We start from the raw sequence: 23,329 nt of genomic DNA, 5'->3' as shown, positions 1-23,329 counted from the left end.
TATAAAAAAAAGAAGCTATACAGCAACTATTACTGCAGATGGCAGACTGAAAGGGCGTTCCAAGCGAAGTATGCATCCTATTCCTACATTTTCAGGGTGCAAATGAATGACTCTTGCCTGCAGTGAAGTATAACTGGTCAGAGCCAAAAGTCTGACTGAGTTAGGTAGGGGAATGTGCATTTGATATTGGATGCTGAACAACAAATAGCTTGGGATTTCTATTGAACTTATTTGTACTTTGATTTAATAGGTTTTGTTTTTCAAATCAAGCCAGCCCTTCCTGCATAATGTATCTGAAGAATTGCTCTTGAAATGTGCCTTTGGTGAAAACAGCTAAATCATTGCACTGCTTTGCATCCAATGTAATTTCAGAAATGGACTTCTCTAGGAGGACTAAACAAACTGCTATATTTATAGGAATGCGCATGTATGTGGTAGGAAGACAACCTTTCTTTTACTCATTCATGACTGCCTGTCCTTTTTTTTTTTTGAAGTAGTTTGAAGAAGTCTTTGAGATCTGCAACAGTTGTATGAAATCATGCTTACCACATAGCTGTAGCTTTATCTTTTAGGGGCAGGAGGAAAACCAAATAGGGGGGAGGGGACAAAGGAGTAATTAATGTTTAGTATTTAAATTCAGCCAGCCTCTTTAATAACAGTGCTGTGATCAAAGCTTTAAAAAACAAATCCCCTTTTTTCCTGAAACAATAGCTCTTTATCACTTCATCAAGTTATGGCATTCTTCTTCTTTGAAATGTGGTATCTGTGGGAGTGATTACCAACTCTGATGTATTCTTAATCTTAGTGGTACTTGTTATTAATCCTTAGAAAACTATTGCAGGGAAAGTGACTGTTACTTTGTGGAAGGGAAGCAATGGGGGAGAAACATCACAGATCAGATAGAGTCAAAACAGGACTACACTTTAATCCTGCAGGCTATTAAACCTGGTTTCCTGTGTCTCTGAGCAATCCAAATACTCTAATCTCTTCGCTAATGGCCACGTATTACTACCATAATGAATCATTGGGTGAGGTTTAAAAATGATCTTTTGAGAGGATAAGCAGAACTTCTCTTCCTTCTCCCTTGTAATGAGTGTCTTAATTGTTTGGTTACAAGTCATGCACCTGTCTGTCTAGTCCAGTTAATGATGAATTCTTCACTTTCACGGTTTCAGTAGATGGCAGGAAGGCTGTGCATGCTCTCTAGCTGGATAAATGCAGAGTTCTTCAGCATGTGCACTGTGTGTGGCTGTGGAGGAAGACTGTTAAATGTGCAAGGCCTGAGTGTTGGCATAGGACTGTTACCCCCATAAGTACTTCTCTGTTTCAAAGTTTTGGCTTTTGTTTTGTTGTGTTGTTGCCATTCTTTTCTTAAAGACTGACTTCTGCAATAAAATCTCGGTTATGTTAGAGTTTGCTCAAATTGGGTCTATTAGGAGTCTGATACTTTTGAAAAAAAGATGGGTTTGTGTGTGGTGCCTGATTCATGATCTTGTAGTTAGGGAAGCATTTCTAACTGTCCGCACCTGCAGCTTTTGGTTCAACCTAGTCTTGGTTGGCATGGGTTCTGTGGTGCCTCTGAGGGCTTTTGTCTCAGATTTAGGCTTGTAATTCTGCTTCACTCTGCTTGCTGCTTTGGGCCCCTGGCCTCTTAACCTGTGAGCCCTTCAACCTTGATGTAAACTATATGGAAACATACAGTAGTCAAAGAGAGCCTTCTTTAGAGCTGAGCATTCAGAATCCTTTGTGAGGACAGTATGTCCAAGCAAACTTCTGTGGCACCTTTCTGTATGGGATACACTTCGGTGTTCTTCAGTTTTTTCCATACAGTTAGCCCATTTTCTTTAGCAAGCGTTTTTTGTTGTTGTTGTTGTTGCAACAAAACTGGCAGGATGGTGGTTGTGGAGCAGCTGGCAACTTGTTTTGTGTCAATTCCTGCTTCCCCAAGCAAGCCCAGATGTTTCCTGCCACTGCACAGACAATAACATACATTGTGTGCATGAGTTTCAGCAGCCTAGAAAATGAAATGATAGTATATCTGAGTGATCTATAGCTTGACAATTGTGTACCTGTAGTTGTCAAATGATAGTCGTTCATGCAGAAGGAAAAAAAAAGTAAACTCTTTTCCACTAATATTATCACAGATAATTCTGAAATCCTAGCCAGATGGTGAATAAATGGAATGTAACTTTAGTGCTCAGTGCTCTATCTCTTTTCCCCACTGAGAATCTAATTAATGTAAAATCCACGGTGTTTCCTAGTTCAGCTGGATTTTATTGATCATCTGTCCAAATGTGAAGCTCTACCTTTCTCCTACTCCAAAGACTGAGGTTTTATGATACCACTGCAGATATGCTGTAGTGCCCTCCTTCAGTCTGATGATCTGTCATGGATTCATTTGTATTACTTGGCAGTGCTCAGTAGTTTAACACAGTTCAGTGGCTTTGCCATCCCCTGGAGGGTGGAACTGTAACTGCATTACTGTGCTCTCATGTGTGTTTTTTTTTCCTTCTGATGCCTGTGTCTGCAGTTGCATTTGTTGTTCTCATCTCTATAAGACCTTACTGACTGCTTGAGATCAGTAAGTAACGATTGTGAAGTGTATCTGCAAGGCCTGAATGCAGACAAAGTACTTAATTCAGCTGCTACTTGAGGCCTGAAGCTCTGCTTGCTAAAACTGATGTTGCCTCAGGAACTTTCTATATGCATAATAATACCATAACTGCATACAGGCTACTACTTCTTAAGGCCCAACGTAATTTGGGCACCCAGACTGAGCCTTGTCTCCTTAATGGACATGATTTATTGAAGATATTCTGCATATATTTTGTGTTTCCTTTTTTTGCAGAGTTCCTTACATAACTGTCCCGCATTAACCTTATTTGTGTTGACAGTGTGAAGTTGTCGACTCTGTTGTGCAGCCTGCTTTATAGTGTCTTTTTTTTTTTTTTTTTTTGACTTCTAGCTACATTCTGTGTCCTAGTTGAAAGTGAAAGTCAGTGTTGTGATAGTCTTTGTGCTTAAACTCTCAGTGGTTTCAGATGTGTTTTCAGGTGAAGAGTAGATGTGGCAAATGGATGCAAAGAGCTGATACCCGTTTGCTGTATCATTTTATACTGTTGTCTTCCTTGAAACTGCTTTCCATACCAAAAGTACAAAAAATGAGCATTGCTTGCTAAGTGAGGCATTTGGTTGTATTATTACTTAGGTTTATTTTGAGTTTAAATCCCTGTTATAAATAGTGAATAAGCATGCACGTTAGCACGTGCAACCACCTTTAATGCAGGACTGTTGTGACACCTCTGAACTGGTTCAGCTGTTACCAGCGGTGGCCACTTTTTATTTTTGCTATTCTGCAGTTTTCAATCCCAGTGGTGCAGGTGCATGGGACTTCCTGCTTCTGACATTTTTTTTTCAGTCCATTTAATAAACAAACTTAGAACTCTTTTTAATGTGCGCAGTGACAAATTACAGTTAGCGAATTCTTGTATGTTTTATGTGGTATAGTTTGGGGATAGTGATCAGAAATGGGGCTCTGCTATCAGTGAACTTTAGATATGCACTGGATTTGTCCTCTTTAAATCATTCAGTTTTCCTCCTTTTGTCATCTCATGTAATCATCAGAATTCTTCTCGTACTCCAAAACCACATTCTGGACACTTGTTTTGCATATGTATCTGGCGTGCATGCAACGTAATTAAATCATGAATATATTTAGCATTGTTTTAATTTCCTTCTGGTGATGATACGAAAAAATTACCTCATGCTGCTATTACATGATGCTAATGTTCTCCTTTTTATTTTCCAGCTGTCTGGGGCAACTTCGTTAATATGAGGTAATGTATGTATTTGTATTGAATATCCTTATCTGAAATAAAATTGTTACATTTATCACTGGATGTCAAGTAGGAAGAAAACAGAAGAGTAGCTTGAGCTGTTGCTGGATGGTTGCTAAGCAGCTGATACCATCTTTTAAATACAGTGTATTCAATCACAGAGCAGCGTTTGTGTGCTGTAATTCTCACCCAGGGTCTTCTGCCCTTCAGCATGTTCCCTTACACATATTTTATCCTGGGAGGTGGTGTAAGGCAAGTTGCTCAGTACAGTTGAGCACATAGGCTGAAATTCTTCTTTCCTTCATCACAAACCTGACCCATATCTTAGTGGCAGTGCAGGCTGTAGAACTGAAAAGTAGCAGATCATCTGCTTACCATAGTTATGCTTCTGTGCCTAGAATTGGAGATGGTGTTTTGAGGACTTCAGTCCCCACCCTCATAGTTAACTGGGAGAGAATAAGGTGGTTAAAGTACTGAAGAGCAAATCCTGTGTTGTGTCCCCCATAGTTTTTACCTTTGGAAATAGGATGGCGTAACATATGAATACAAACGATGCAGATTTCACAGTACTGCTGGTTACATGTGAGTGTCATGTGGGAATTTCACAAGGAAGTTCTAGCTGGAAAAGAGGGTGAAGAGAATAAGAGGATTCTTTGCAAAGCTTATTTGATTTGAGCAAAGTTTTTGTGGATATGGGACAGAATGTATCACAGAATGGCCAGGGTTGGAAGGGACCTCAAGGATCATGAATCTCCAACCCCCCTGCCACATGCAGGGCCACCAACCTCCCCATTTAACACTAGACCAGGCTGCCCAGGGCCCCATCCAATCTGGCCTTGAACACCTCCAGGGATGGACGGGGCATCCACAATCTCTCTGGGCAGCCTCAGTACCTCCCTGTAAAGATCTTCCCCCTGACATCCTACCTAAATCTTCCCTCCCTCAACTTCAAACCATTTCCCCTTGTCCTGCAATGTTTCACCTCATTGTTCTGCTAATGAAGGACTTAGTTACTCTGTGACCATGCTGGCTGGCATGGAATGAAGGAAGTTTGAGGCAAGGTAAGAAAATCAGTGAATTTTCTGTGGGCTTTCATTTACCCAGAATAGCTTTCTATGGGATGTGCTGTTGTCAACACATAGCTGTCCATTTTACCCTTCTTGCTGTTTCCCACCGTTTCTAGAAGCGTTCAGCTGTTAGTCCAACAGCTGCTGAGCTGCTGCGGTTTGCAGACGGGCTTATTTAAATTATTTGTTAACTCATGATCAACTATGACAGTTCAGTAGCTGTTAGGTGTGCTGCTAAGCATTTCTGAAGGAAGGACAGGATCTCAGGTGTTTGAGAAGGACAGGGGGGTCATGGGATCCAGCACGTTGATTCCCTGATAAGCTATCCTTAGAAATTGTCTGCATCAACCCTCTTGTTTGGGGAGACCCTTACAGAGCTATTAGGGGGAAAACCATTTCTGAACATCTGATACTCAATAATAATGTTAGGAGGAAAGGATCATTAGAAACTAACCTGTTTTTGAACAAAGTGTGGTTTGAGCTGTTTCTTTCGGGACCCTTTTGTTGTTGGGAAAACATTTGAAACATTCACACAAATTTCTTAATGTTTCCTCATAATAAATTCTTACTATGTTAACTGGAGTGTTTTTACTTTACTATTACTATAAAAAAAAATGCAGTTCTTTGTGAAAAGATGATTCGAGGTCTGTGTATTGCAGCCTTGAAATGTACTACACTGGTATGACAAAATTAATCTACTCATTGAGATTTTTGCCTCAGTAGTATAACTGAACTGGCTTTAGTAACAAAGTTTTACAGAAGGGTGTGAAGGGAATCGTTGCTCTGGCTTTGAATGGCATGGCATATGTGTACCTGCTTAACAAAGGGCCTTCTGTTTCCTTAGGTGTAATGACTGCAGGACCCAAGTAAAGGAGCTCTGTTTTATTTGAAAGAACTCCATTTTAAGTTGGATACCAATGAATCCTCTAGTATGCAAAAAATTAGTACTGTAAGAGTTGATAAATAATTCCCCTTTCAGAAGCTTTACTTTGGGGGAGGGGAGGGAAAAAAAAGAATTATGCAAACTTAAGGAAAATCATATAACTAGATTCAAGAGTTAAAATATTAAAATATTCTACATTTACAGAAGTTTACTTAAGAATGAACACAACTAATTAAGTTGTTTTACACAACAACAAGTCCACACAGATTCATGCAAGAAGCCAACTCCTAGGCAGTCCTGTGTTTTTACAAGTTACCATGACATCTTTCTTTCTTCTGTGTACAAGCCTGGCATCATTTCAGAGAAGTTCTATATGTGAATAGTCACTGTTGCCCATCAGCTGATCACTTCAGAATAGTTTCAGTATAGGTTTTTTCCTTGTTCCTTGGAAGTTAAAATTCAAAGCTAGCAACATATTTTGTCCTTTTTTTTTTTTTTTTTTTAATAATTAAAATTACAGTTATGGCATTAAGAGAAAATGTTTTGTTAGCATGCAGTAAATGTGGACCTACAAAAAGTTGTCTTAAGCATTCACATAATGGAACTACACTTAAAAATATTACTACTGACTCTCTGTGCAATGACTGGGCACTTTTGTGCAGTTAAATTGATTTTTGTCTGTAAAATGAATCTGTCATCTTTAATTTTATTTCTTTTTTCCCATGGGCGTGGTTCAGGTTTTGCCGAACTTTGTGACAAGGCTGTAACTGTTTTCAGTGGGAACTGAACCAACCACTTTCATTTTCTCTATTAAGTAATATTTAGGATAATATAAAGCTACTGTTTCAACAGGAAAGGTATAATGTAGGTGCCGTGGAGAAAGCATTTCTTGTGTATAAATTGTTTTTTTTTCTTGTCAGCAGGTCTCTTCAGGAAAATGGAGATCAGAAGGTAGAAAGTAAAATAGAGGAGGTTAGTTTTATAATGGCCGTTTGTTCTGCTTTAAAGATTCAATTTTGCTCATTTCATATTGAAAGAGATTATTTATCTAATTACTCTGTGTTCCACTGAAACCATTCAAAGCATTACACTTGTACGTAACAGTATTTGAACTGCTATTCTTTGTAGTGGAGTTACTAACAGATCTGTGACTCTCAGCTGTTTGTTTTTTTTTCTTTTCATCTAAGCCTTTTTTTTTCTTTTCATCTAAGCCTTTTTGGGGAGCTGTAGCAGTGGAGGTGGTCTCATTTGCTGCAGTGGCTTTATTGATCACTCTTGAGAACTGACTTGAGTTACTGAATATTGGACGTATGCAGATCCTTTCCTCTGTCCCTCTTCCAAAGTGCTTCAGTAGACATTTGGAACTTCACAAATATGTTCTGCTTTGTTGTCAACTAATGAACAAATGTAGCAGTGTTGATAGCTGAGAGTAGTTTGCGTTAAAAATGCCATAAGGACAAGTACTGGCAATTTCTAGAGTAGACATGGGTATTGAACATGTTGGCGGTTCAGAAATTCTGTACCAGCACCTCTGAATTTCAATTTCAGCCTCACTTTGTTCTGAAATACTGTAAAAGTTTACAAGCAATCCTTTTTCAAGATGCTTTTAGACTTCCTATATAACAGCAATAAAATAATAGACATAAATGTATTTGAGGTGAGTACTTCCACTACTTTCATGTGTGTTTGTGTGAGATTATACTAATTTACTCTGATCTACATAGCGTCCTGGGTTCCTACAGTTCCTGTAGACGCAGTGAAAAGCTTACTGCAGTTGCTTAAGATCAGGAGAAAGGCTGTTCTTAGGTCTTCTGCATTTTCTTTTTTTTTTTTTTTAAACTGGAAAACGTTGCAACAAGCATTCTGAAAATCCCAGTTGTTTAAGAATGATTAAATACTTGAAATTTGCTGAGCAGATCAGAGTTGCTTCCCTAAGAAGTCAGGCACCCCTGGTTCTTGCTTTTGGAACTTTAACTGTATAGTACTTTAAACTCTCATGAGTATGACTTCTTGGGAGCTGTTTGCTGTTCCACAGAGCTAGATGCTTGAAGAGTAAATAACAATAGTGTATTTCCTCTGGACACAAATGTGCAGCTTATTTCAGTTCATTTCTTAATTTCCTGAGTTATTTGGCTCTAACTGGCGGTATTTGTAGAAAACGAATAGGAGTTGATACGTATTACTATTTAATACCATTTCAAGTGTTAACCTTCTGATAGCTTTCCATTTACATATGATAGTGGACGGTAAGTCTATTGTTGAAACTTGGCAGGACTATTAGAAATTCAGGTCTAGTAGTAAAGAACCTGAAACAGATACTGACCGAGGTGCTTTTCATTCAATGCAGTGAAAATATAAACAGAAGCATTAGTAGATGAGCTGTATTTTTCTAGCAGCTTTCCTTTTATTGATGTTTTTTTAAAAGGCCTGGACATATTTTACATTGTCTAAGTTTTTTTTCAAGTGTGGTGTTTCTTTAATTTCATGTGTTCTGAGAGAGTTACAGCTACTGCTCTGGAGCTAAGGCTTCTGTGTTTATTTCTGTTTAAGTCAAGTAGGAGTCATAATGTTGGATGTTCTTATCCCCGAGACTGTGGTACTCATAGCTTTGGATGCTCTTTTGAGCAACTACCTTACCTCTGAATATGCTTTGTTTTCATTGCTGTGCTAAGTGATTTCATGCTATTAGATGTTTTTGTTTCTGTTTTTTTCTTTTTTAATGAAAATGATTTATGGATTTTTGACATAAAGAATAGTTTCAGGTACAAGTTTCTAGGAATGTCTTCTCTAAAATTCTTCATTAAAGACTGTTTGCCGTAATTTTTTGCTCCAAAGTAACTCTATTGGAATGCTTTGTGATGTGAATCTTGTCTGTTCTTCAAAGTTTAAATATTACTCATTTATTTTAGGCTGTTGCACCTCTAAGGGAGAAAATCAAAGATCTAGAAAAAAGGTACGTCATCTTTTCTAAGTTTGGGAATCAGTTAAAAAGCACAGTTTCTGCTTTGTAGCAGTTAATTCTGTAGCTTCTAGGCTTGAGATTTCATGTTTTGCTTATGCCCTCAATACCTTTCAGTTTTTATCATGCTTAAGTGAGGATGAGCCCTTAAATGCCAAAGGACATCAATGCTGAAGATAATCAGGCTGATTCAATCTCCCTGAAGTAACTGTGAGTGCTGAATTCTTGTAAAGCACAGATCCTGTGAAGGAATATGCAGGTTTTAGTATTGGTGAACAGCTACTGTAGTTATCTAAGTTCAGTACAGACGTGTGCTGAAATGTACTGGTTTCAACTACAGAAAGTTGGAAATGTTTCCCATACTTGTGATCATTTACCTTGGTCCAGATAAGCTGCAGTGATCTGCTTGTGAATCTTTGTATGCGTGCTTTGGATGAGCCCAACACACTCATTTTTCTTAGGACTCGTGAGGGAATGCGATTGCTTGAATTAAACTAAATAACACAGCAGAGGAGAGCAAACGAGCTTTTTGGTGAACCACAGATGTTAAATGTGGAGGACTTCTGTGCTGTAGTTCCAGGAGCACCTTAAACTCAGGATTTATTTTTTTTTAAATAATATGAGTTTCACTCCCTTATCTCTGTTTTGTTTATTCTGTAACATCATTTCCTCCCTAGGTGAAAATGCTGCCTTGCAAGGGGCTAAATCTAGCCTTTTCTAGGCAGTGCCACTAAGCCTGGACAGTTTCATGTGATGTACTGGTGGTTTTGTGCTGTTCCTCTGGTGAAAGTGCAGAATGACATTGTTCTTGGTCAGAGGCATGCTTGACACCCACAGTGTTTGGAGCTCTGTCTTGTCAGTGAGCAGTTGACCCTTCTCCCTGCTACTTCTGTGGCGTAACAAACAACCAAACAACAACAAAAGCAAAAATATGGAAGGGGTCACTTTTGATACTACTACACCAATCATAATAGTGAAATTATGAAGAAATGAGTTCAGGTTAAATTTTTGATGTACTCTATCTGTTAATTGACTTGTTTAACCTTAACTGATAGCCAGTATATCTTCAGTTTCACTTGTTGGTAGTTCAGGGATTTTCTTCTGCCATTGTGGTAGGAGTGTCTGATCTTTTTTTCCAATTAGTACATTTTTTCCAAATGGACATTGAGTTGTTAGGTATAACCATTAAGTAGGAACTTCTCAGGAGCCATCAGGCAGCTCATTCCATTTTGAGTTGCATGTGCAGTGTGTTGATGGCTCTTGCTACAAATGTCTAGCAATGAGCAGAAAGAATCAAAATATATTTTACCTCTCTAAGAATTGAAAATATAATTCCATTTTCACAAAATATGGGCTTTTAAGCTGCTAGGGCTCATATCAAAACAGAGACTTACTGTTCTAAGGTTTTGTTGAACAGTGCTGTCTGTTGGCACAACTGCATGTAAGATGTTGCTGCTAATAATTTTTAAATGTTGCAACTATATAAAATGACAGTATGTAATTACTCGTCAGCCTAAAGGCTGATCCTGCTTGAGAAACTTATTCTGTAATTTCACTGGTTATTTGGTTGTGTTTGTCTTGTTTGTTTGTTTCACTTTATTAGCGGATTAAAATCTATAAGCAAGCCACCTTCTTGCTTTTGGGAAGCAGATCAGTCAAGAATTGCTAGTTTTGTGACAGAAGGCTGTTTAATAAGCTAAAATCGGAAAGTTTTTATTAATAATTTGCACAGCAAAAAGCATTACTAGGCTAGTGTATTCATCAAAGCATTAGGTCAAGGTAAGCTTGAGTTCTTGCCAGAAGATGAGTGTTCTCTTCAGTCAGGATCATACTCCTGCAGGCTGCCCCCGAGCCTTTGCTGGCCTAATAGAAGGTGCAAGAATGTTGGGAAATCCCTTTGGCAGCCATGTCACTTCATGCCAGCATAAAGTAACCTGACCTTAAAAGTGGAGGAGTCTGACTTTTATATCAAATTATTTGACACTTATTTTTAAAAATAACTTCATAAAATTTCGAGGTGTCTTTTTTTATCAGTGGATTTGCCCTTCTTTCACGGGAAGGCTGCTTGTCTGTATTGTGCTTATGCACTGCTATTTCTCATTGCTTGGTCTTAAATCAAAGAATTAAAGTTACTGTCACCAACCCCTGTAGCAATACAAGGCAGGTGTTGGTAGCTTCTGATTTTAGTCTTCCTGTATGGGTGATATTTGAAGATTCTGCTGCCATATTTCCCCTGTCTATGAAAATGGCTTTTACTCTAGGATGAAAAATTTGTCGTAAATACAGAAGTATGTATGCTTTGTCTCTGAAAAATTCCTGTTGGGCCAGTACTGCAGGGTACAAACAGAGGAGACAATTCAGGATCAGAGGTATAGAGTCTGTAGAGGTGTGTAAAAGAAAATGTAATCTCAGTGTGAATTCCTGAGAAAAATACTTTTTGCTTGCTACAACCAATTGTATCTCTAGCATGTGGACTGCCTGGAGGAGAAGAGTAACCATAGTTTCAGTTCTGGCCACTCATATTTAGCTAAGAGTAACTTTAACCTTTGAAATACTGCCAGGACTAATATGCTACTTACTTTAAAAATAAAATAATAATTCACATCTTCATTTGGAGAAATTTGCCATATGCAGAGTGCCAGCCAATGGGGAGGGTGAAGAAAAATGTTGCATGATTCTACATCCATATAAGCATTTGTGGTTCCGAGCATCAATTTTGAAATTGAGTGCACCTAAAAATACAAATCTTATAGTTTCATTCTTAGGATATTTTAGTTTTGATTGCGTTCATTTGCAAAAAAAAAAAAGAAAAAAAAAAAAGACTCAAAGATTAAAGTGCAAATGGCTTGCAGACCATCAGAATAATGACAATGTAGCCAGTTTTCGAGAAGAAATTTAAGATTAGCTTTCAGACTAATAAAATTGAGTATTTTTTGTTTTTTTTTTTTTTTTTCTTTAAGTTGAAGCATCGTGAAGAGTTTCTTCAGTGTTCTGCTTGTAAGCATGGTACTGATTATGTTGAAACTTTAAGTGTAGTTGTTTGAGGTCAGTGTGCTAAGTTAACAGAAGTTTTTTTGTTGTTGTTGTTCAGAACATTTTAATAGATTGCTTGCTTTTTAAAGTTTCAACTGTTAGAAGCTGAGTGAATCACACTAGAAAATCAGTTAAGCAAATGTTTGCTGTGCTTCTTGCAGAGCAGATGTTATATTTTTCACAGTGCTTTGACAAAGTGCAGGTAATTTCAAATGTTGGTCTAGTTTCTTTAGGAAAATGGAGTAAACATAACCTTAGAACTTCAAAAATTGGAGGTTGTTAGAATAATATTTTCTTTTTCAAAAACAACTGTCTGAAAGAAGAAGTAAAGCTCCAACTTACGTATTTTTTCTTCTTTGTTTTGGAATGTTCTTTAGTTTTACCCAGAAATACCCACCAGTGAAATTTTTATCAGAAAAGGACCGTAAAAGAATCCTGGTAAGTTCGTATTTACTCGGGAGTTGTGCTTGGGAACTAAGAGTTCAGTGATGTGATCAGTTTACGTACATAATTAAAGTTATGAACAGGAGTAAAGTAAGTTGCTTTTGTTATCATGTGTGCATGGAGTTTTTTGCTAATGCTTCACTTAGCCACTCTGATGCGCTCAAACACAGTGAATGGGTATTAGACTTGTGCTCTAGTTTGGAGGTTTGACTTGTTGATTAACCCACTGTACTCTGCTTCTAACATCATAGACTTGCATTCTTAAACGATCTTTGTGTTCTCAGATGTGTTAAACTTGTAGACTGGGAAACTTATTTCTCACGTCATGGCAGAAAGGCTGTGTTTTGGATTGGACAAAAACTACTCCTAAGGCTGGAAGTCCGCAGTGCTGTTAAGGAGGTGTAGTTAAACTGAAGGAGTGTTCATTTCCCTGTTATTTTATCTGTTTGTTATTTTGCAGCATCACAAATGTTCAAGGGTGGAAAAGGAAGGAAGGTTAAGTCAGGACAAGGAAATTCAAATTTCATCGGTTTAGTTTGATTTCATTCATTTGTGACAGCTTGAGGGAGGTAGATTTGTAGGCTGTTTGTTTGTTGAAATTGAGATGGACAGAGAGGAAAGTAGCATAGAGCCTTACTCTGAAAAGTCCTTAGTTGCTCATATCTGCAACTGTAACAATGTCACCATAAGGTTCTTTTAGAATAAGTGAGTAGGTGTTTACAAGAAAAGTATCAATGTATGCTGATAATAGAATCATAGACTCAGAACGGCCTGGGTTGAAAAGAACCACAATGATCATCTGGTTTCAACCCCCTGCTATGTGCAGGGTCACCAACCACCAGACCAGGCTGCCCAGGGCCACATCCAGCCTGGTTCTGAATGCCTCCAGGGATGGGGCATCCACAGCCTCCTTGGGCAACCTATTCCAGTGTGTCACACACCTACCCTCTGTGGAAAAATAGGTTAGGAGCTCTTAATACTGAGTTTTAAACTTCAGCACTTGAAGGTACTGGATGGAGAATAGAAGGTGTTGGAAAGAGAGTGTTTCTGCTGATCTGGAGATAAATTAATTTTTGGTGTCTGCATATTGTAGAGATCAAATTACTACAGGGAAAGCTGCCAAAAAGCTCGAATGAGTCATAGTCACAGTCATGAGATATACTCATTTCTTCTATATTGCATTTGGGAACTACTTCAAAGTAAATTGCAAGCTCAAGTGGGCAGTTTTATTTAGAAACTTGCTGTTATCGTGTAGTAAAAATGTTCTTCTGAGTAGTTGAAAGTCAGCATATGGAGAACTTGTGTAAACTTTGAATTTTGTCAGGAGTAAACAACAAGAATTGGCAAGCCAAATGAAGCTTGGTAGATGACTTGCTACATATTTTGCTGACTCCCCTATACTATTCTAAATTCTGATTTTTTTCCCTGACCACAAACTCCGACTGCAACCTGGAGATACCTGCAGCACTGACATGACCAGACAACAATTCTAGCAGTCCTTTGCTAATACTGTGTATCTGTGAATAATTTCTAGTAGGCTTGGTGTCTCAGCTAAGATGAGGTACTCTGGGACTTTGATTCAAAAGAACTTCAGTCCATGAAACTTCATCCTGTGGTGTGTGTTTTATCTAATTTGCTCAGTCCTCTGAAGTGACCAGCCACAGGCTATCTTATACCAGAGAAGGAATTGTGCAGTATTATGGATGAAAGGGCTGACGCAAGCTCAGTCTGCTGTGTGTTCTTCTGTGTGTTTTTGGTGGTTTTTTATTTCTTTATAAATTCAATATTTTAGACCAGTAGAAGCACAGAATAATTTCGTGTAATTTCCAAATGGGATATTAGATGTTTTGAATCTGACTGCAGACAACAGAAATGAACCTGTCTAGTAAATAGAGAAGAATTTAAGTGCCTCTATTACAGAAAATGTAGTAATATTTGTGCTTTTCAGAAGATGCTGAAGTTACAAGGCATATTGGCACTTTTAAATAATTAAGTACATATTTTTTTAACGAGGTCTTACTAAAGAATGTCTCTTTAAGTCCCAGGTGCTAATGCTGCAGTTCTGATATGGAAATGATTCATGTACAGTATATGATTCTGGAGATTAATATGTCACTGTGATTTGCAGGAAGTCATATTTAGAAATGAAGTATATTAACCTTGCTTTTATAAGTGATTACAGGAAGGTTATACAGAGAGCTCCAATGAAAAATTATCTTTTCTTTTTTTAACATAGCCTCAAGTAATGATAAGTAATTTATACAGTTCTTTACTTTTCCAGGGGAAATTCAGCTCCTTTTCCAGGTAGTTCATTATCTAATACCTATGGAAATTATGTGTTAATAAAGCTAATACAGTTCTATGATAAGACTAGAGTTCAAGTACTTGGAACTTCTTTTCTAGGAAAATTGGCTTGTGCTTTTTTTTCACTCCTTTTTTTTCCTTTTGCTTACATATAATGTGAAAGGGTGCTTGCTTTGGTTAGGAGATGGTGAAAGAATATAGCTTTGGATGCTTTGCTGCACTAGATAGATTGCAAGTATTGAATTCATCTTTTCTAGACACCTGGAAGTAAAAATAGTGGGAGGGAATTTTCCTAGACCTTAGTTAAAGGAATAGAATTACAGAATCTTTGGAGTTGGAAGACACCTTTAAAAATCATTTAGTCCAACTCATTTGCAATGAATCGGTATCCACAGCTAGATCAGGTTGCTAGGAGACTGGTTCAGCTTGGCCTTTAAGGTCTCCAGGGACGGAGCATCCACCACCTGTCTGGGCAACCTCACCAACCTCACTGTAAAAGACTTTTTCTTGTGTCTAACCTAAATCTCTCCGGCTAAAGGACCTGTTCCTTTTTTCCTATAGAAATTCTGTTAGATACTGAAAGGCCTCTGTCAGGTGTTCCTGGAGTCTTCTCTTTTCCAGGCTGAACAGCCCCAGCTCTCTCAGCCTGTCCTCACAGGAGAGGCGTTACATCTTTTGAATCATTTTTGTGACCCTCTTCTGGACACACTCCAACAGGTCCACATCTGTCTTGGAGTCCCCATCTGGATGCAGTACTTCAAGTGAGGTTTCACTCTCACAGAGTAGAGACCTTCTGACCTCACTTCTTTTGATTTAGATTCATATCCTCTACAGGAAATGTTGGTCCTGATCACCACAAAAAGACAAACTCCTTAGAACTTGCAACAAGGCTGCCAGTTGTGGAATTCCAAGTCAGGATAAGCTTATGGCAATAGATTTTCTGTGTGTTCATTTTTTCTTTGGTAGGTGGTGATAACCTGGCAAATGGCTGTTTTCCCTCAGTTATTGCTCTTCTTTCCTTGCTCTTAGCATTTTGCTGTCTCTTATGGGATAGTGGGAGCCCCAAGATCATTGCTTTCTTTTACAGAGGGCTACTCCTAAATCCTGTTTCTCCTTTGTATTTGTCAAGGAACTGAGTCACATATCCAAATCTCATGCAGGGAAGCACTGACAAATGCAAAAGAATACCAAGTAGACCAAAAAAATCTTTATTAACTTGGTACCTATAATACCTGTGGCACTGAAAGAAAGCTGCATTTTAGAGAAGAAAGCCAATGTCAGTATCTTTTCTTTTTAGTTTGTTACCTTTATTTCTTTCCTGATTTTAAAATCAGAAAAATTATTCTCATCTGTTGGTTGGTTGGTTTTGTTGTGGTTTTTGTTTTTGTTTTGTTTTGTTTTTTTTTCCAGGAGGGAGGGGGCTGGATAGAGGTTTAGCTTTGATTAACATAAAGTGAAAGAACTTTGGATGTCTACGTCCTTCTACACACAGTGCTTTGTCATCACGGCACTCCATCCATGTGTTAGATTGCTGTTTGACAGCTTCACCATGTCCTTATATTTGGTTAGTTGTCACTGCAACTGGAGAGTGGAAATCAATAGCTGAATCACTTTTCCAAACAATGAATTTTATCATGCAGTCATACAGAGTATCTTGATATGCCACACTGGCCTTTTACCTTTTTTCCTTCAGAGTTTTTATTACTTGTATGTGTTCTTGAAAGGGCGGACGAAGTAATTGCTTCCATATTTGTGTGGATGACACAACTTGCAGTACTGCTACGTGTAATGCTGACTGCTTGAACACTTTGTTAATGGTTTGTTTTTCTTCAGTGTTGTTTGCTCTTACAAATTTAAGTGCACGAAGGGGAAAAACAAATTGCTTCCTTGATTCCTTTTCCCTCTATCATGGAAGAAGAGCAGAAGATTTTAAATGATTTACTTCTGCTTGTTGGAGCTACTGATGTGTGAGGCTGAGAACAGAACGATAGGATGATTTTGGCAGCTATTTCAGATGAGAGGCCTTTCACCTCTGCAATGTGAAATAATTTGTAGTGCTTAGGACACCCAGTGGTTTTCCATTTAATGCAGACAGAAGCTGGATTTAATATTTCTGGTATTACAACAAAAATAATGTGAACTTCTGTCATCTTTTTTTTTCCTCTCAGAAATGGAGATCGCAGGGAATTCTTTTTCTGGATGTATTTTAGATCTTGCTATGACAAAAGGGCACAATCCAATTTGTAGGAAGAAAAAAAAAAAAAGAGGAAAGGAAGGTAATCTAATCTAAGAGTTTTTGCTGACTTGAGTGGTTAGCTGAACTTTCAGGTTGGATGTGATGAAGCATATGTCTCTCAAATTTTAGATACCCTAAATACTGGGTAAAAAAACTGAACATGGAAATGGAGTTGTTTCCCCTGGGATAAGCAAGGATCTGAAAGCTACTGTTCTTCTGTTTTCATGCTTGTAGACTTTGTCTGGTGTTTCTGTAAAAAGAAAAAGAAATTTATACCAACTGTCCTAACGCAGATAACTGGAGGAGCAGGGTTTGTGGGTTCTCATCTTACTGACAAACTAATGATGGATGGCCATGAGGTTACAGTTGTGGACAACTTCTTTACGGGCAGGAAAAGAAATGTGGAGCACTGGATTGGTCATGAGAACTTCGAACTGATAAATCACGATGTCGTTGAGCCCCTGTACATTGAAGGTGAGTAGCCACTGCCTTGGTATCTGCACTTGCTTTATGTTGATAAGCATGTTTGTAAAGAAATGAAATCTATGTGCTGACTTCTGGATTGATCTGTTACCTGTATACTTTGTTTATTGTTCTAAATTCAGCTCTCAGCCCACACAGCTCTTAGAATAACTCTTGCCTTTGAAATCAGTTCTTTTCAATCAGAATGTTCATCCTTTCTGATTGGGTGGGAGAAGGAAATGTTTAGTATTTCCTTCACATGAGTGATCTTGTGAGAAGGCAGGTTGGCGAAAGATCAGTCTGTCCCGTCTGTTGTTTCATATTCCTTTGTGTATGCACGTGCTCACATACACAGAATCTGCATCTTGATTTGAGAAGCTTAACGTAAGGATGTTGGTACTGTGGATTGTGTACCTCCTGCAGAGGAATGTAAGCACTTTCATAGTGCAAGTCAACTTGCTTTTCTGTTACCTTACATTTTTTTCAATGGAAAACAACATGCCTGGTTTAGGTATGAGCATTCCTCTGCCCATAGATTAGGAAAATGTCAGCACAAAATTCCAACAACAACAAAGCAAAAAACATATCACTTCAAAGATGTAGGAGTAACTGATCCTCTGAACTATCATAAAGCATCAGACTTATGCCAGCTTGTAAGACAACTATTTAAAAAATACTTAGGCATATATAGGCTTTGGGAATATATCAGTGTATAATGAATCAATGAAAAAGTTAATCTAATTATGCTGGAGTTTTGGTGATTTTGCTCTATTTCTTATGTATTTCTGGCAATCTAGTTTTTTTTTTTGTTTTTTGTTTTTTGTTTTTTTTTAATTTGAAACAAAAAGTGAATCTGAGGCTGTATTTTTTTCAGTTATTACTCAAGCTGTATTCTCATGGGCCAGATTTCACAGGAAAAATCTATAGTAATTGCATCTCCTGTGCTATTGCTTGTGATGAATTCCTGACAGTGCTGCTGAAACAGTTTTGCAAATGTGTTCCTTCTCTGTTCTGATAATGCATTGGTTCAGTTACTGTCCATTACTTTACTTGAAATTTGTGTTTTTGCTGACAGGAGAATAGGACCAAGATCTTACTAATTGGCTCCAGGTGGTAGTAGCTTATACCACAGCTACATTGGTTTGTCAGCTTTCCTAATCTTTCCTCCATTACTTTTGTTCTTACTGACACTTAAGAACTTTTCAGAGAATTAGCAGCAGTTTCCCAATCATCAGGTACAAAAAAAGAAAGGGAATTCTGTGATCCTTTTGCTACCTGTCCCATGTTCTGTATAATTAAGATACCAGTCCTCTATTGTCTGATGATAGCAAGTTGTAATGTCTTTCAGCGTGTAGCTTATTAAATTTCTTCTCTTACTCCAACAACATAAATGTAAGCTGATGTGGGTAAATATTAAAACAAAATTGACTGAGTATTAAGAATAAAATAAAATACATAGTATGGTAACATGGTAAAGTTTTGTTAAAGTTTAAAAACACGATGAAGAGTTTTGTGTCCAGGAAGGAAAAGTGGGGAGGAAAAAAAAAAAAGATGGTGAGAGGAGGATGGGTAGGGAGCTATTGCAGTAGATTAAAAAGTTGTTTTTTTCCTTCTGGCTTGGATCCATAGCTCTTAATTTAGTCCCAGTTAGTCCTTTTCATTTGAAAATGGAAATTATTATGATGGGAGAAATCTTGAGAAAAGGAGGTTAGTATTTAAGGAATTCCTGTTTATGTGCTGTCCTCTTTGAACAAGGTCATGTAGGGATGTTTAACACTTAAATGTGTAATATGTACTTTATTTTGGAAGGAGACTTCATTTTTGATCTAGGAAGAACAATGTTTGTGCTTTTGATATGAAAAGTGAGTGTACTCTCACGGTGTGTAGCTTTCACTGAATTTTTTTAAGAACTTTTTTTAACTTCATAGTGAGTCATAAATACAGTCTACCTCGTGTGAGTCATTAACTTGATCTGAATTGTCCAGAGACAGTGATAAGTGGTCAAAATACAAGTTTCATTTCTTAGCCCTGTGGCTGTTTACTGCAGTGCTGAGTGACTTCATGCAGTAGAATTTCTGTTGCTATAGCATTTAGGGAAAATATAAGGAGAAATTGCCCAAGGATACTTAGCTTTCGTTTGTGCTTTTTCAAGGAGAAAAGCAGAGGTACTGAATTTCTTAATGGAACGAAAGTACTTGAAGGGTAAGAAATAGAAAATCTGAAAATAAAATTTCTATGAACTTTTTTTATTGTACTTGAGTTGTATGTTCTTAAATTACCTGGGATTTTTTTTATGTAAAGGTTTAAACCACTAATAGATGTGGGTTTTTCTAGTCCAACAAAATAATTTTCTAAAGGGTGAGGTATAGATAAAAGAATCTCTTTATTATTTTGTGTTGTCTGGAGGAAAAAAAAAAATATAGAAATTCACCTTTGTTTGACTTCCTACCTCTGATTCTTTACATTCTTTAACATTACAACCTCATCAAGTTGTTTACTTGAGAGCACTTTGGCTCATGTTCCTATAAACTTTAGTATGAAGGTTCATAGATACAGTTTGGAGAACAGAAGAGAATGAATGCTTAAGCTGATGTTACTGTGACCTATCCCACTCTTGGCAGTAGAGTTGTGTTTAAAACTACAAAATGAAGTTTTGGATTAAATGTATAAAGGGCACAAATAATGTACTCAGTTTACATAGTAACTTGAAAATGAGTGCCGTAGAATCATAGAATGGCCTGGGTTGAAAAGGACCACAATGATCATCTAGTTCCAACCCCCTGCTATGTGCAGGATCACCAACCACCAGACCAGGCTGCCCAGAGCCACATCCAGCCTGGCCTTGAATGCCTCCAGGGATGGGGCATCCACAGCCTCCTTGGGCAACCTGTTGCTTTATCTTACAAAAAAAAAAAACAAGCGGAGGTTGTTTGCAAGGTGGGTTTGTTCCTGTCCTCCTGTAGCAGAATGTATCAGACGGTTGAACAGTTAATCCTCTGAAAAGAAGCACTGACTACTCTGGCTTTAGGTAGCTGTGGTTTGAGGAAAACCTTAAGTTGCCTGCTGGCCTTCGTAACTGCCAGCTTTGTCGGTGCTAGAGAATACAGTGTTTGTACAAGTTTGTACAGTGCTAGGTACAAGAGGTTTTCTCTCCCTCTGTACTTTTTCTGTTTGAGCACTTCTTATGAAAGAAAAAAAAAAAAAAAAAAAAAAGGCTGTACAATTCTGAGGAATCTCAGTGGTTTTGTATTTTATTTGCATTTGTTTGTGGCTAGCAGTCATATGGCCATTTGGATAATCTTGTGCCTGACTGTATCTTGATGCAAAGAAAGGAAAGGCGGATTTTAGCACTGCTCATCTGAATAGCCTTGAGCCTTTATGGGAACTGTTCCTTTAAGAGTGGCTGTATATTGAAAATTCAGCATGTGTCTTTTTTAAAAATTGCCACAAGATTATGGGTGAAGGTAGAGAGGCAGGAATGTGTTCACTTCTCTGACAGCATAGGTCTAGACAGTAATTTATTCATCAGGGGTATTCCTTCGGCTCTCTGGCCTGCTTTGATGTTTTGTAGGCAACTGGACATTGCTATTCTAGTTATTAACAACTGCACACACTGTGATTCATGTTACGTAGAAGTCAAAGACGCTTTTGTACTTACAGTTGTTATATTATGAAGGGCTTGCTGTTTGGGGTTTGTTGAGCATTGGATCTTGCTTCTAACAAATAATCCAGCTTTTGTTGTACTGTTTCATATCATAATTAACTTTTCTACCCACCATCTTTACATCCTCTGGTAGTGTCTCCAACCTTGGATTCTTATTTCATATGATGGTGTTTGCAACTCTGACATGCTGAAGCTGTTCTCATGGTTAGGATTTGCCTTAGACTTCTGTCATTACGTATGTTATGTCTATATCAACCAGTATCTTGGGATTCTTTCAGCTTTCATGTTTGAGTGATTCTGTTGCTCTTATTAAGGTTAGCTTATTAAGGGTTTTTTTATATCCTTTAAATTTTTTAGAGTGAGCTGTTCTTTCTGAAATTCATCGGTGAATGTATACTGACTTTTTTGATGGCCTGTTAGAAAGCCAAATTTGAGCTGATGTCTGGTGTGCTTGCTTCTTTGTATCAGATTCCATTTATGATATCTGTATCTGTCTTTTGAAGTACCTCGATGGGGAAGATTGCCATGCTTGTTTTTGAAATAATCTGCTTTATTATTATGTGGATAAGTATTTGGAAATAAATGAATAAACGTGACTACTGGATAAGGAGACAGCAAAGTAGAATTCATTTAGCTTAATGTAGAAATAAACAGAGGCTGAGAAAGGTGGAGAGATAAATTCTCAATTAGTTATATAGAGCTTTGAACATAAAATCTGCTGAAATAAGAGTCCTGGTTTTTGATATAGCTTTTACTCACAACACAAGGTATAACAGTCTAGGTTAGTTACACTAGGCTCTATTTTTGCTGTTGTGTAGAATGTGCATTTCTTGACAATAGTTTGAATCTTTGTGTTTCTACAAGCTTCAGTGACAGAAATGCAGCAATTTAAATTAGTTAAGATTGGGACTAGCATTATTACCTGTACAATCTCTTGCCGATATGCAAGCCATCTTACTTTCAATTAGACTAGACATCAGTATACCTTCATTGATTGTAAATAATATTCAGTGTGAAGGTAAAGTGTAGATTCCATAGCTTGAGGAATATCTATTGGGAATGGCATTATTTTAAGTGAAAAATCTCCACCTGGTAACAGATATGTATTAACATTGTTGATGTATGATATTGATGTAATTTTGTGTTACTGAAAAGCATGTCTTATTGTGGCTTACAACAGGTTTGCAAACACATGATGTATAGCATGTGAGCTCCAGTGTTAGGAAATGCAGGAAGAATACTTGTTTTTCAACTCTTGCACTTTCTCTTTCCATATATAATATGGGAAAATATTAATGCTTCCTTTCCTCCCTTCTCTGGCTTTCTGTAGTGGACCAGATCTATCATCTAGCATCTCCTGCTTCACCTCCAAATTACATGTATAATCCTATAAAAACATTAAAGACCAACACTATTGGGACATTAAACATGCTGGGTAAGTAGAAATCTTTTTCTTCTTAACAGTGTTACATTGTAATATGATTTAGACAGAGTTTGTGGGGGGGAGGATGGAGTGCACCAGTCAAAAGCACTAAAGAAGTTGCTTCTTTAAGAACAGTGGGTGTTTTTTTCTGTCTTAGAGAAGTTGTTGTACTTTTCCCTTAACTGCACCTGCAGGTGAGCTCTGACAACATGGAAGCTCAGCTAGCAAAGCAACAGAACTTCCATGTAACTCAGCTATGGAGTAATACCTATGCAGTGATTACAGAAATCACACGAACAGCTAAGAGCCTGAACTGTGTGAAACTGCACTAGCTCTGTAAACCCCAAACATCAAGATACATCTCATGTGTGCCTTGGTTGGCAAAAGTGCTGAAAGGACATTTAATATCTAGCTTTATACTAGATAATTGCAAGGCAAAATTTTCAGTTTTTTCTGTTGATTCTGGTGCTGGGAATAAGCTTGGGAAAAAAAAAAGAAGGTCTTAAGTCTTTACTACTTTATCCTCTCATCTTTAATCCGTTAGGCATATGCTGCAACTTGTACTAGCTGTCAGAGATCCTGACTAAGAATGAGAGGGGAAAAAAAAGCTGCTGGACTCTATTCCATCTCTTATTTAGTATGCGAGTTCAGTGGAGAAAATTACATGATTTAGATGCAGTGTGATATCAGACATTTGTGCAGCATGGATGAGTGATTTCTTTGAGTGGCCATGTTAACTTGCAACCCATTAGATCGTTGAAATGATGAGCAGAGTAATCTCAAGTTGGGTGCCATCATTCAGACTGTTTTAACAGGGCAGTAACTACAAATAGAAGGAAGAAAGTGTTTTAGTCCTATAACATGTTCTTCTGTACAAGTTGTTTATGTAATCTAGCTTTCTGTCTCATTAGCTATATTACAGTGTATTGTTTCAATTCTCATTTAGTATCTGGAATGATTTATGCTTTCTTGATCTTTACTTAGGTGTGATATATTACGTTACTTGGTCTTAGTTCAG

General features: G+C 37.6%; 1 protein-coding gene across 3 annotated transcripts in view; it reads left to right on the top strand.

Annotated features, from left to right (window-relative positions):
* Positions 1 to 23,329, top strand: part of UXS1 (UDP-glucuronate decarboxylase 1) — a 55,829-nt gene that overhangs the window by 8,543 nt on the left and 23,957 nt on the right. For 2 of the 3 annotated variants that reach the window (XM_052705723.1, XM_052705721.1), the window contains exons 2-7: positions 3,809 to 3,836; positions 6,707 to 6,758; positions 8,696 to 8,739; positions 12,156 to 12,216; positions 17,056 to 17,236; positions 22,219 to 22,323. In XM_052705723.1, the coding sequence (XP_052561683.1) occupies positions 3,809 to 3,836; positions 6,707 to 6,758; positions 8,696 to 8,739; positions 12,156 to 12,216; positions 17,056 to 17,236; positions 22,219 to 22,323 (471 nt within the window). The remainder of the gene's footprint in view (positions 1 to 3,808; positions 3,837 to 6,706; positions 6,759 to 8,695; positions 8,740 to 12,155; positions 12,217 to 17,055; positions 17,237 to 22,218; positions 22,324 to 23,329) is intronic. The other variant, XM_052705722.1, reaches the window with a different exon arrangement.

This window comes from Tympanuchus pallidicinctus, unplaced genomic scaffold, assembly GCF_026119805.1.
Source record: "Tympanuchus pallidicinctus isolate F22 unplaced genomic scaffold, pur_lepc_1.0 scaffold6, whole genome shotgun sequence".
Taxonomy (NCBI): domain Eukaryota; kingdom Metazoa; phylum Chordata; class Aves; order Galliformes; family Phasianidae; genus Tympanuchus; species Tympanuchus pallidicinctus.
Note: the sequence above shows the minus strand (reverse complement) of the source record. Positions and strands in the feature narration are given on the sequence as shown.